This window comes from Neopelma chrysocephalum, unplaced genomic scaffold, assembly GCF_003984885.1.
Source record: "Neopelma chrysocephalum unplaced genomic scaffold, ASM398488v2 Primary Assembly neopelma1_65b, whole genome shotgun sequence".
Taxonomy (NCBI): Eukaryota; Metazoa; Chordata; class Aves; order Passeriformes; family Pipridae; genus Neopelma; species Neopelma chrysocephalum.
Window position 1 is genome coordinate 3,389,691 of NW_020897723.1, and position 13,972 is coordinate 3,403,662.

Sequence of the window (13,972 nt, forward strand, 5' to 3'; positions counted from 1 at the left end):
GGAATCACATCCTGAATTTGGCATAAAAACCTACAACCGAAGAAAAAAAATCCAAGGGAAAAATCCCCCCAAGCCTTGAAGCAAGGCTTGGCAGCGATAACAGTTTTTATATCCCTGGGGGCCGGCCCAGCAGCTTTTATTGCCCCTCTCCTTTTTTTTTTTTCCTTAGCAATGCAAATCCAATCCATATTTTAGAGCCTCCCCTGCGCTGCCCGTTCACAGAGGTCCGGGGGAGCCTCGTGGCAGGACAGGAGGGACCCTTGGCCCTACACCAGGCGCCTCGGTCCTGCTGGTGTGGTGTCTGGAGGCTCTGCCCTGCAGCATCCCCTGCACCGAGACCCTGCCCTGCAGCATCCCCCGGACCCAGTCCCTGCCCTGCAGCATCCCCTGGACCAACCCTGCCGTGCCCCCATGGCCGGTGCCGAGCTCGGAGCCCGCACGGGGCGGGAGCTGCTGGACATGGAGGTCAAGGCCAAGGGCTGGCGGCCGCCCTGGTACGAGCAGCACGTGCAGCCGTGCGTGGCAGAGCTGCTGGGCACTGCCCTCTTCGTCTTCGTGGGCTGCCTGGCCGTGGTGGAGGACGCGGGGGGCGCGGGGCGGCTGCAGCCCGCCCTGGCACACGGGCTGGCCCTGGGCACCGCCGTCGCTGTCCTGGGGGACATCAGGTAAGGGGGGCTGGCACTGGGGCTGGGGTGGCACACAAACCCTGCTGGGATGGCACACACCTGGCTGGAGTGGCACACACTCTGCTGGGGTGGCACACACTGCTGGGGTGGCACACACCTGGCTGGGGTGGCACACAAACCTTGCTGGGGTGGCACACACACCTGGCTGGGATGGCACACACCTGGCTGGGGTGGCACACAAACCCCACTGGGGTGGCACACACCTGGCTAGGGTGGCACACACACCTTGCTGGGGTGGCACACACACCCTGCTGGGGTGCCCGCACAGCTCCACACGTGGGCAGGGGGGATGCTGGGGGCTCCCCCACACCACCCTTAGGACCCTCCCTGCCCAAATCTCGGTGCCTGAGCACCCCTGCCCTGCCACAGAGCCCCTGGTCAGTGGCAGGGCTGCTTGGGGGGTGGGTGATGGTGGTGGTGGCGCTAGTGGTGGCATCTTTGGTGGCACCCGTAATGCTGTGGGTTTGTTCACCTGGCTTTGGATTGACCATTTTAATTCTTAGCCCCCTTTAATAAAAACCGTCAAAACTGAAATAGAAACATCCTCTTCTGGGGGTTGGAACGAGAAGATATTTAAGGTCCTTTCCAACCCAAACCATTCTTTGATTCTCTGATTCTCTGGAAAGCTGAGGCAATTCCTTTCACAGGGATGTCAGAGCAAAACGTTTTGACCCAAGTGTGCTACTCCCCTGGGTATCTGCAGGGGAGATTTAGATCCCATTTACAAGTGGCTTCAATTCCCCAAAAGCAACATTTAGACAAACCTGCTCATTGAAAAAGGTGTTTTCTGGTGCTAAGATACAGATTTATCCTCGAGGAAGAAGCTGAAACAGTTCTTGAGGAGTTTTATTCCCTTCCCTGGTGTCAGCTCTGCACAGCCCAGGCATGGGATGGCTCCAGGCTGACCCAGTGTCCTGGCTGGGATCATGGGTGAGCCCTGGAGTCCAGAGCAAGCTGACTGATCATTTATCAGTGCCTGATCAGCAGGGAAAACGCCCTGGGGTGAGGTTTGTGCAGTGGGGACTCGGTGACCCCGTGGTGCCTGTGCTGGCAGAGCCAAGACAGACCCCGCTGCACCCCAAGCCCTGGGACTGGTTGAACCAGGGGAGCAGGACAGGGGAGCTTTATGGTGAGGGGCTGCAGAAGGGTCCTGGGGGTCCCCCATCAGCTCTGAAGCCAAGAGGAGCCGTCTCAGGGTCCTGCACAGGGAGATTTTTTAACCTCAAGTCAGGTTCACACAGAATCCCAGAATTATTTGGGTTGGAAGGGACCTTAAAGCCCATCCAGTCCCACTCCTGCCATGGGCAGGGACACCTTCCACTAGCCCAGGTTGCTCCAAGCCCTGTCCAACCTGGCCTTGGACACTTCCAGGGATCCAGGGGCAGCCACAGCTTCTCTGGGCAACCTGTGCCAGGGCCTCCCCACCCTCCCAGGGAAGGATTGTGTCCAGAGAGGCTGGAGAGGGGCCTGGCTCAGGATGGGGGTCCCTGGCCAGGCTGCCAGCTGTGCCAGGCAGGTGGGAGCTCTGGCTGGGGTTTGTTTGCAGCCCCCAGGCTCCCTCCTGTCCCGGGGGTGTTCCCAGCCCAGACCCCATCCAGCTGAAGCATTTGCTGCCCTGAACAGCACAAGGCCTTGCTCTCGTGATGGATCTTAATTCCAGCTGAGGAATGAGGTGTGATTATCGCTCCCAGACGCTCTGACTCATCCCTCACCAGCAATTAGCAGGGCTGATTGGTTATGAAACCTGTTCGTTAGCGCGTGTCTCATGATAATCTGCTTTAATTAGAGGGTCTCAGAGTCTGCCTTGCCTGTGGTCTTCAAGATGAATGATTTAGGTCTGGTACTGCCGTGCCCAACCTGACAGCCCTGCTCTGTCCCTGCCTCCCTGGAGATGTGGGACCTCCCAGGATGGGTACCAGCCCCCCCTCAGGGCATTCCTGCAGCTCTGGGAGAGACCCCTTCTCCCCACACCTGCTCTGCCAGAGCTCCTGGAAGCTCCTGGGTGTCTCCAGAGACCCATCCCCAAACCCTGCCCCTCAAACTGCCCCTGCCAGCACTGCAGGATGGGTTGGGTGTCCAGCCTGACGATGCTGCTGCTTTGGAGCAGTGACTGCAGAGGGAGGAAACAGCTGGATTCTGCTCTTCTGGAGCATGGAGCACCTTCCCACGGCGGGACTGGAAAAGCACTGGTGGCTCCAGCCCATGGTGAGCCCCAGGGAGGGAATTCTGTGCTGGGAGTGAAGCCCTGCTGATGCTCCTCTCTCCTTTGCAGCGGAGGCCACTTCAACCCTGCCGTGTCCCTGGGCGTGTGGCTGCTGGGGGGGCTGAACATGACCATGCTCATCCCTTACTGGCTCTCCCAGCTCTGTGGAGGGATGATAGGAGCTGGCCTGGTAAAGGTATGGACACCGGGGGCCTCTCCACCCAGGGCTGGGACACAGGGACTCCCCCTGCTCTGACAGAGCTGGCCTGACCTCCCCAGCCTACCGCAGCCCCAGGCTCTAAGGCCAGGCTAATTAACTAATTAATAGCTCCAGCTGCTCTCCAGAGGTTTGCTGTGCTGCACTAATTAGGCACAGAAGGACACACGGTGCCCCTGCAGCCCCTGCCGTGTGCTCACACAGTGTTTCCCTGCACTGGTACCTCCGGCACTGCACCACGAGGTCAGTTTAGGTTTGGTGCTGCCCATGCCCACCACCCTGGCAGCCAGCACCCACCTGCACCGAGTGGTTTGGCCACCACCACCCCCTGGGTGACTGGGTGAGGCTCATCCCTCTGGGAGAGCAGTGCCTGGCTCATTGTCCCAGGAGACTCTAAGAGCCTTTGCCCTGAGTTGATGTTTGCCGGGCTGGCTTTCAGGAGGCAAGTGCTGAGTTTAGCTCCTCTTTAACCCGCCCACGCTGCCCTGACAGTGAGCACATATGCCCGGGAAAGCCTCAATATGGAGCTTGGAGGGCTCTGATGGGCTCCCCCTGCACAGGCCGTGGCACCGAGCGAGCGCTTCGGGAACGCCAGCGGGGGAGCCTGCGGGGGCATCGCGGCCGACGAGCAGGTCCCGGCTGCCCTGGTGGGAGAGCTGGTCATGAGCACCTTCCTGCTCCTGGTGGTCTGCATGGGAGCCGTCAACGGGAGGACCAAGACCCCCCTGGCACCGTTCTGCATCGGCTTCACCGTCACGGCCGACATCCTGGCAGGGTGAGCTCCTGAGCCCCCTGCCCGTTCCTACTGGGCAGACGGTGCCATCCAGTGCCATCCAATGCCATCCAGTGCCATCCAGTGCCAGCGCTCCAGCAGCTGGTGTCACCAGGCAGGGTGGGACCGCTGGCTGTGGGGATGGAGCTGGTGCTCGGAGCCCCAGGGGCAGCTCTGAACACCCCCAGTCAGGGCTCCCCTGCTCCCGCCTCAGGCAGCTGCACTGTGCCCCAGGGAGGAGAGAGTGCCCGTGCCTGGGGTGGGATGGGGTGGGAGATGCCCTCATGCAGCACAGCACACACCCTGCTCTCCAGGGAAACTGAGACAAGCTGGGCACACCAGGGAGGAGTCAAAGTGCCCACTGGGTGCCCTGGCAGCTTTGGGAGAGCCGTGGTGTGCAGCCTGGCCAGGCACAGGGGTGTCTGTCAGCTCATCCCGGCGCGTGGCACCGGAGCTGGCGCAGCCATCACAGGCACCAGTGGTGGGTGATAAACCCCAGGCCCTCCTGGGCCATGTTTGCCGTAGGAAGCCCTGAGCAAACAGGAGAGGGTTTATGTCCTTCCTGTCCCCTGGCTGCTGGAAGTGCTGCCAGGCTTGCAGCTTTCTCCATGTGCCGGGAGAGCAGCCCAGCTCCGGTGCCGCTGTGATGGGATAATGAGCACATGCAAGTAGGAATGTTAAGGGGGGTGTTGGGCTAAGGCAGTGCCCCCCTGCTCTAGTGGGACCCCGAGCCCATGTTTACACACAGCACAAACCTCTTGGCAAATCTTTATCCCTTGCAGTTTTCTTTAACCTGTAATCGCTTCCATCCCCATCCCCTGCTCCACAACCTGTGCATGGCATGGAACCTTCCCTGTTTGACAGCCTGGCTCCTGGGATGCCCCAAAATAAACTTGGCACTGGTGCTTCTACCTCACACTGGGTTTTCCCCAGTAACTTGCCAGTGCCATGAGTGAAGGCCGGTGCTGGTGAGCAGCTGCTCCCAGGGCTGGGCTGGTCCCTGTGTGGCAGCTGAGCAGCCACTCGAGTCTGGGCTGCCACGGAAAACCATCCCTATGACCAAGCAGCCGTGCTGGGATGAGACCAGGGTGGTCTGAGCCAGGGGAGGGTGCTGGTCCCGTGTCCCCCCGCAGTGACACAGCCGCTCTGTTCCCATTCCAGGGGCGGCCTGTCCGGAGCCTGCATGAACCCTGCCCGAGCCTTCGGACCAGCTCTGCTGGCAAACTACTGGGACTACCACTGGGTTTACTGGGTGGGGCCCATGGTGGCTGCCCTCCTGGTCGGTGTGCTGGTGAGGTACGTGGTGCCTGTGGCAGTGTGGGGGGAGCGGGGCCATGCAGACTGACCCCCTGTGCCCCCTGTGCTGCTGCTCTGCTCCCTGCACCGACACTGCAAGCAGACACTTTTCCAGAAAGATGTCCACGGGCTGGAAAGTCCTTTCCCTTCTCCTTCTCATGAGGGCAGGATGACAGCAGAGTTCCAACCCGTGTCCAAATCCCTGTGTTTGCTCCATCCACATCTTGCGGGGTGAATCCAGCTCTGACTGGTGCTGAGCTGCTGCCATCGCCGTGTCCCTGTTGCTCCCTTGCAATGGCAAGAAGGGCTGACCTCGGACTCCTCTCTCTTTTGCCTCCCCACAGGCTCCTGATGGGCGACCGGAGCACTCGCCTGCTCCTGCGGTGACGGGCCCTGACCTGCTGCCCGTGGGGCTCTGCACAGCCCGTGTGAACCCTCCTGCTCCTGCTCCCTCCTCACCTTCCCGCCTCCCTCCGCATCTCCCAGGCACCTGCGGCCCAGCGATGGTTCCCCGGGCGCCGGAGGGAGGATGGGACCCCCCCAGCCAAGCTGTGGTTGCCAGGGCTCTGCCATGAGAGCAGCTCAGCAGGAGCCCCCTCTGAGCAGCCGCGGTGCCCATAGTGCCCCAGCCTCCCTCGGCATCACCGTGCACAGTGCCCGTCCCCCAGGGGTGTCCCTGGGCATCTGCGGTGCCAGGGGGCCCTGTGCCCTCTGGGTGGGCACTGCTGCTCCCCACTCAGGTTGTCCAGGGTGTTGCCAAGCGGCTCTTGCCCTTGGCCTGCCCCGTGGACTCTCCCACAGCGGGGGACAGAAGAAGGGAGCTTTGGGGACAGTCTCATCTCTGCCCCTCTGGGCATCAGGAGGACGGGGGTAGGGGGAGTTAAACACCCACCCAGAGCTCATGGGGGGTCATCCCTCCCCTGTCAGAGGGGTGGGCCAGGGGCCGAGGGGGAGGGGGGCTGTTTGGCAGAGGGGGTGCTGCCACAGGCAGGAGCATTCAGCAGAAGGGAAGCGAGCGCTGGAGCTGTGTGGGCAGGGGGAGAGGAGCCAGCACAGCAGCTTTGCGTCAGCCGGGCATCCATCCCCTCCAGCAGCTGCCCTGACTCATCCTGCGGCCTCCCCAGCCTCCCCCGGGGGCTTCACTGCTTCCCCCCCCCCCCCCGGGGGCTTGTTGGTGGTGAACTGGCACAAGGGTGTCACTGCGAGTACTCCCCACCCCGGCCAGGACCCCCCCTCTTCCCTGCATTTAGACCCTCTGAATTTTGCAAACTCTTCACCCTGGAAATGCCTGTTGCCTTCCCAGCCCCTCCCAGCGTGGCTCGGAGGTGCCCTGGGCTGGCCCTGGGGCAGGGGCTGTGCTGGCAGAGCTGTGCCCCCCACCCTGCCCACCAATGGGGCTGGAGGGCAGGGGGAGGCAGGAGCAGGAGAGGGCCCAGCTGCCCTAAGCAGGGCAATGGCACCTTCCCCAGGGCAGGAGCTGTGCTGGGCTCGGGCTGTTCCCCAGGGCAGGAGCTGTGCTGGGCTCAGGCTGTTCCCCAGGGCAGGAGCTGTGCTGGGCTCGGGCTGTTCCCCTCTCCAGCAGTCTGGAGGAAACCCTGGCATGAGGCAGATGCTTGTCCCTCTCTCCACAGGCAGCTCCTGGCAGCTGCTGTGACAGGGCAGTTCCCAGCTCTCCCCTGTCCCTGTGGGGTTGGCACAGCCCTGCCAATGTCACCTCTCTATTTTCAGCTTGTTTTCTACTTCCCAGCCCGGGAGGTGACCCACCCAGGGACACAGACACAAAGATGTGCTCACAGAGGACAGTTCTGCAGGGATGCTGGAGCGAGGGAATGCCGGGATTGGAGCATCCCTGGCTGGGAGCTGGGGGGTCGCTGCACCCCTGCCCTGGGCAGCTCCGGGGGCTGGGGAGGGGTCGTGGGCCCGGGGGCACCCTGGGCCCCAGGTGAGCCCGGGAACCGGCAGCTGCTCACTCAGGAAGGAAAATGATGCAACCCTCAGAAGGAGACAAACAGCATGAAGATGTCACTGGGATGGTTGTCATGGCAACACCACAAAAAATGCCAAACCAAACATGGACCAGAATCACTGTTTCTTCCCCAAAGGGGGCCTGGGGGGAGCGGCTACTGGTGGGAGCTGGTGCTGTGGGGAGTCACCGTGGGGACCCCACCTGCCCCTGCTCAGGGTGCAGATCTGTGGGAGCAGGGCTGGGGCCACTGGGCTGTGACGGGTTCCCCCCTTCCCCTTTCGAGAGGATGCTCGGCCCCTCGGCCCCGCAGGAAACGCGCTTGGCTGCGGCTGCCTCTGCATGGGGGGGCCTCCTGCACCCCCATCCCTCCTGCACCCCCATCCCTCCTGCACCCCCATCCCTCCTGCACCCTGATCCCTCCTGCTCCCCCATCCCTCCTGCTCCCCCATCCCTCCTGCACCCCAATCCCTCCTGCACCCTAATCCCTCCTGCACCCCCATCCCTCCTGCACCCCAGCTCCATCCTGCACCCCAGCTCCGTCCCTCACCCCACCTCCCTGCTGCACCCCTGTTCCAAGACACCTCTCCCAGTGGGTGCAGGAAAAGGGGGCTCAGCAGGTCCCCCTGGGGCAGTGATGCTGCTGCCTGTGGTCCCCAGGCAGGGGGGACAGGAGGGGACACGGCCCCGAGTGCCCCCCTGTTTGGCTGCTGCTGTGTTCAGCACATTCATCTCTCGTTTGTCAGGGTGACTTTTGATAAAGCATCTGTAACGCCACGTTGTTTTTCCTTGAGTATTATTAAAGTGCTTAATACATGCTAATTAAATACCAATTAACTTCCGAGCACTTAATGTGCTTTAAGGACATAAAATACATCTCATTCCCATTCAATTAAATTTGCATCAGACCTGGACATGGGTCTGCACCGTGTTTTTTCGGCACGCAGATCTCCTGGGATGTTGCCTGGTGTTTCCCAGGTTCTGGGTGCCTGTTGGGATGGAAATGGCTCCTGTTGGGGTGGAGATGCTGCTCGGGAGCAGGGCAGGCACAGGGCCCTGATGCTGTGGGCACTGGTGGAGTCACCAGTGGAGTGGTTGTCACTGAGGAATGGGGCTGTTGAGGACACCAACACTCACCCCCCTCATGATGGAAAGCTGGGAGAGCCCAGGGCACTTCAGAGGGATGCCAAAGGCTCCACAGACATTGGTCATGTGCTCAGCTGGGCACTGCCAGCCACGTCTGGCACCAGCACTTCGGGGACACAGGGAAAAAAATTGGGGTGTGCACTGGGAGCAGCATCAGAAGGATGTTTGTGTGCCCCTGTCTCTGCCCCCGCCCTTCCTGCGCTCTCACTGCAGCTCTGTCACTCTGGATAAACACCCTGGACAGACAGGGAACAGGCAATAAGGGCGTGCTCTCCCTGGGTCGTGCTCCTGGTGCCAGCCCAGCCACAGGAATGCTCAGGTTCTCGCCCATGGCAGAGGCTCCTGCCAAAGCCCCTGGTCTGTGGCACAGCCACCGCTCTGAGCTGCTCACCCACAGCACGGCCGGCACCGGCTGAGCCCAGCTCGGCTTCTGGCCCTGACTTTGGTTTCTGGTCCCAGTCCAAGCTGGCTCCCACCCCCCTGTGAGACCCTCAGCCTCGCAGCAGCTCTGGGGGGGTTCATGTCCTACCCTGTACCCCCAGCACAGCCGGTCCCTGGTCCCCGGCTGGTGGCCGTGGGCACACAGCCTCTGGCAGCTCCTGGCACTGGAAATGCTGATGTGAGGCCCGAGAACGTGGGAATGAACGGCTGAGCCTCCCCCCTTCCCCAGATCTGCTGCGCTGCAGCCCCCCCAGAACAGGGAATTCCCGGCTGGGGGGCAGCGAGGGGCAGCACTGGGTGCCCCCGCCCTGGCACAGAGCTGGGCAGGAATCACTCTGTGCCCACGCCGAGGGCAGCACAGCTCAGCCTGTGCCAGGGGCTGCTCCTGGAGAGCCCAGACACCGGCGCTGCACACGAGTCCCTTCGCTGGGAGGATCCAGCTCCGTTGCTGCACCGATTCCCGAGCATCCCTGGTCTCGCCTGCAGTGGGGAGACAGGGGCTGAAGGAGGGATAACTCTGCCTGTCAGCAACAATCAGGCAACGAGGAGGAACCCCAGGGCCGGGAGCTGGGCGAGGCTGTCCCCGCGGTGGGGTTGCCTCGGTGCTGGGGCCTCACCGGGCCGTGCTCCTGCACAAAAGGCTTTTCATTTGGGCAGAACAACGCCCAGCTGTTTCCTGTGCCCGCCGCCTGCCAGCCCTCTCCCGCAGTCTGGGAAAGGAGGAGCTCCCGGAGTTTTCCCTTCCAAATCCTTCTCCCAACAGGATTAGGGGGGCTGTCAGTGTATTCCCCCAAAGCCTGGTCTTAAAATAGCAGCACCCCCGAGCAGAGGTGCCCGAATGTGGCAGGGTAGGATGGATGAATGCTTTTAGAACATGCCCCATGAGAGCATCTGGGAATTCTCCCGTTGCTCGGCTCTGAAGGTTTTCCGCAGCTGGAGAAATCACAGCCTGAAAAGGAAAGGTGAATGAATCCTTTGAGCTCGTTTTGCCCGTCGGGCGGATCCGCGGTGGCTGCGGAGGGCGGACCCCGAGCTCATCTCCCCGTGTCTGTGCCAGCCCTCGGCGCTGCCCGAGTGCCACGGGGAGCTCCCGGGGGTGCTGAGCCGGGCCGGGGTGCTGGGTGGCTGCGTGGGCAGGGCCGGGGGCGCGGGGACAGCGGAGGTGGGCGCTGACGTGCGGAGCCAGCTCTGCTCGTGAGCTGGCAGCTGCATGTAGGAGCCGGGAGCGATGGGGGAGTGGGAGTCGGGATGTATTCTGGGGAAGCTTTTACAGCCACGCCATCAGCGGGCACAGGGACGGGGATGGGCTCCTGCCCCCCTGGCCCTGGATGGTGCCCGCGGGGTTGAGGACTGTCCCCCCAGACTGGGCATCATCCCTCATGGCTCTGCCACGTCCCTCACTGCTGTGCCACGTCCCCTGATGATGTGCTATGTCCCTCGACACTGTGCCATGTCCCCTGATGATGTACCATGTCCCCTGACGCTGTGCCATGTCCCTCGACACCGTGACGTGTCCCTCACTGTCATGCCATGTCTCTCCTCACAGTGCCACGTCCCTCACTGCTTTGCCATGTCCCTTGCTGCCATGCCAAGGCCCTTGGCACCGTGCCACGTCCCCCACCACCGTGCCACGTCCCCCACTACCGTGCCATGTCCCTCGCCACTGTGCCACCACGCAGCCCCGGAGCGCTGTGCCAGCCTCCACTGCTGCATTTGCTCTCCTGCCCCCCGAGCGAGGCCCCGAGCTGGAGCAGCCCCCCCGCCCATCAGCAGGTATGCAAAGAGCACTAACGAGCCTCCCCACCGCATGCAAAGCTCCGGGGCTCCTGCCAGAGACCTGGGCTGCTGCACGGGGTCAGGGAGGGACATCTCCGCAGCAGAGATGCTGTTTCCCGCAGCAGAGCAGGAGAGGCTCTGGAGCACGGAAAGGAAAGGAAATGCTCCTGTTTCTACTCCTCATTCTCTCGATCTTTCACTTCTTGTTGGCACAGGCCGCCTACTTGGGCTCCCCGAGGTGGAGCTGGCACAGAGATGTGCCCCTGGGACCGGGGCAGTGCGGGGGCCGGGACCCCTGGATCCCTGATTCCCCCCGGAGCCCTGCTTCCCCCTTGGAGTCCTGCTTCCCTCGGCTGGAGAGGGAGGAGAGCCGCTGGCGGCAGCGGGGGCTGCACCCCCTCCCCGCACACCCGCTGACATCCAGCCTCGCTTCCCCCGGCTCTGCAGTGTTTCTGTGCCCGGCATCGCTGAAGGATTTACATTTTAAAGGGGGTTTAAAATGGATTTGGGCAGACATTTATTTCCAAGCGTTATTTTTTTCGGCATTTGCCACTTTGAATGTTTGTGAAGAGGAAATAACAGACAGAAACCACAGCAGGCAAAGCCTTGGAGAACTCACTTGTGCTCATGCAAATGTGGTGAGAGTGGCAGTCTGGGCTCAGACAGGTAACCCTGAGGAACGGCTGAGTGTGAGGGTAGTGCTGGAGGGGTGTGAACAGCCTGTGGTCCTGCTCCAGGGGCCATGGATCCCTCCAGGGTCCTCTGTCTGGATGTGCACCCTCCTCCCATGCCAGTGGGGATGGATCAGGTCAGGGGGCAGAGAGCAGGCGGGAACCCCCTCACCGAGCTCAAAGCTGGCCGAGGAATCACTGCCCCAGGAGAACCCCCCTTCCAGCCCTTCCACTGCCCCCAACACAGAGATTTGCTGGCAGTGGCTCGTGCCACTGCACCAGCAGGACCCCGAGGAGCGGGTTTTGCTTCAACACCGAGAGTTCCTTTCTCTCCTTGCCGTGTTCCTCAGCTTCTGGGTGATATCAAACCTCCAGCTGATTTTAGCAGTGAGGACCCCGAGCGGCAGGACCTGCAGGTGTGGAGGTGCTCCAGGCACATTTCACCAGCCCTTCCCACACTGAGCGCGCCGGAGCCGTCTGGAGCTGCCGGACGGGCTGGAGCAAAGGCTCGGCGGAAGGGGAATGCTAATCATGTTCTGTGCTGGCGACAGCCAGAATGCTGCACAATAAATAGCCATTTTAATTACTGCACAATATTTACAAGATTGCTTCCTCATTTGGGAAATTAAAACAAATGCTCCATCAAAATGATCAACACGGTACAGTGAAGCACAGGGCTGATAAAGGAATCCATGGGCTGCTAATCGAGGAGGAATTAGCACCTCGGTGCTGCCTCCTCTGCTGTGCCACCACAGTGGGGAGGTGGCAAAGAGCCTCGGCAGTGCCGGGTGAGGTGGGGCAGCGGGCCCTGCTCCCGGGTCCCCGCATCAGGGTCATCTCCTCGGGGTCCCTGTGCTGGGGTCCCTGCTCGGGGTCCTTGCACCGGGGGCTCTGCATCAGGGTCCCTGCGATGAGGTTCCTGCACCAGGGTCCCCACACTGGGCTGCGGGGGGGAAGGGGGGCAGGACCAGCAGGGTTTGGCAGCTCAGCCCGGGGGAGGCGCGGCCAAAAGGGGACCCGGGAGGTCCTGGGCAGGAGCTGCTGAGCTGCCCAGCGCCGCTCACGGCGCGGGTTTGGTTTCTGAGCAGTGGACGTGGCTGTCACCGTGCGGTGCCGGGGAGGGGACCGTCCCTGCCCCAGCAGCGGCGATGCTGCCGGTCGGGGGGTGCCGGGCCCGGGTCCCTCCCGCCCGGACCTTGGGTGGGCGCAGGGGTTGTGCCGGGTCCCCTCCGTGGTTCACGCACCCTGAGCCTCCCCCGGGGATGTCCCTGCGGGGCGGGGGTGGCCTCTGGGTACCGAACCCCCCACGGCTGCTCTTCCCGCTGCTCCCCCCCTTCACCTCCTCCCCTCACCCCCCCATTCTGGCTCTTCCCTCAGCTCCTTTTCCCGTCTCCTACTTTATTTTTTTTTTGCAGCCCTTCCGTTGCCATGGGAACGGTGACATCCCGAGCCGGGCGGAGCGGAGGGAGCGCGGATGCCCGGGGCAGCCCCGGACACGGGCGGGGGTCCCACGGCTGCGGGATCCCACGGATGGGGGCGTCCCACGGGTAGGGAACTCCCCTAAAGCATCCCCTTTCCAGCGAAAAGAGCAGCAGAATTTAATTACATTTAGGTACCTGCTGCCAGAGCAGCGAGTCCTTTCAGGAGAGGAAATTCTGTCTGGAATGAATGGGGCTGGGGACGGGAGGCGGGGAGTGGCCCTTAATATCCAAATGTGCGTTGATAAAGGAGCTCACAGGACCTGATGGATGCGATCCAGGCTGAGTTGGGATTGTGGAGAATTCACCGCCCTTGTTCCCGGAGTGGCAGCCCTGGAGCAGGGAGGGTGCCTGGGAAGCACGAGGTGACATCTTGAGGATTGTCCTCTGCCCCGGGGGTACTGAAGCAACTGAGTTTCATGGGGAGGCTGGGAAAAGGAATAGAGGAGAGTGGTGGGCTCCCAGCCCCTCGCCTCTGTCAGCCCAGTGTGACCCCTGTGAGTGACAGGGAGATGTTCACCTGAGCACACCACAGCAGCCCCGGGCTGGGCACAGCCAGAGGGTTTGCCATGGCCTGGTGTCCAAGGAAAAACCACCTGGAGGCAGGAGCTCTGTGCCCACCCAGACGTGCAGGACCCCAGCAGCCCCCGGGCAGGGGCCATGCCCTGCCTGTTCCCAGGGGCTGCAGAGCTCCCAGCTCCGAGGGGAGCAGGAAGGAGCTGCAGGAGCTGCGGTCGATAGGGAAAAGCCAGAAAACAATTTACAGCTTCCTGCAGATGGCAACTGGTACGATCTGGCTGACAAACACAGATGAGCAAGCGTGAGGGAGGGATAAATAAACCTCGGAGCTCACGGAGTAAAACAACCTGCTGTGATTTACTGCAGAGAATTCCCACTCGGGCAGGGCTGGCTCCCTCCCCTCCCCTGCACAGTGTGAGGGGCTGGGGCAGGACCCTGGCACCCCGGGGACACCCTGGGGCCGCTGGGCACCCACGTCCTCCCACCTGCTGCCCCGGGGATGCCCTTGGGGCCAACGAAACCCAAGAGCAGCTGAGGCACTGCTGGCCCAAACCAGCCCCAGTCATTTCGTTAGAGAGGAGTGAAAGCCTCATGCAAATGTTTTCCATTCCAAAATTCTTTTGGTTTCTAAACCGGTGAAGCACCAGGCCTTTCTGGGGGATTTTTATTTTTTTTCGTGAAACTTTTTCAAATATTTCTGGAAATTCATCAACAGGTAGCTTGTCTTCTGTCTGCAATTTTTTTTCATTGCTTCTCCTCCTGGAGACGACCTGTAGGGACGAACCTGAGGGACATGATGCCACG

At 61.9% G+C, this 13,972-nt stretch overlaps 1 protein-coding gene across 1 annotated transcript; it reads left to right on the forward strand.

Annotated features, from left to right (window-relative positions):
* Window positions 1-411: 411 nt before the first annotated feature.
* AQP8 (aquaporin 8) lies at window positions 412-5,561 on the forward strand. Its single transcript, XM_027684133.1, has 5 exons — window positions 412-665; window positions 2,959-3,085; window positions 3,667-3,881; window positions 5,040-5,174; window positions 5,519-5,561. Exons 1-5 carry the CDS (start codon window positions 412-414, stop codon window positions 5,559-5,561), a joined length of 774 nt encoding a protein of 257 aa, XP_027539934.1.
* The last annotated feature ends 8,411 nt before the right edge of the window (window positions 5,562-13,972 follow it).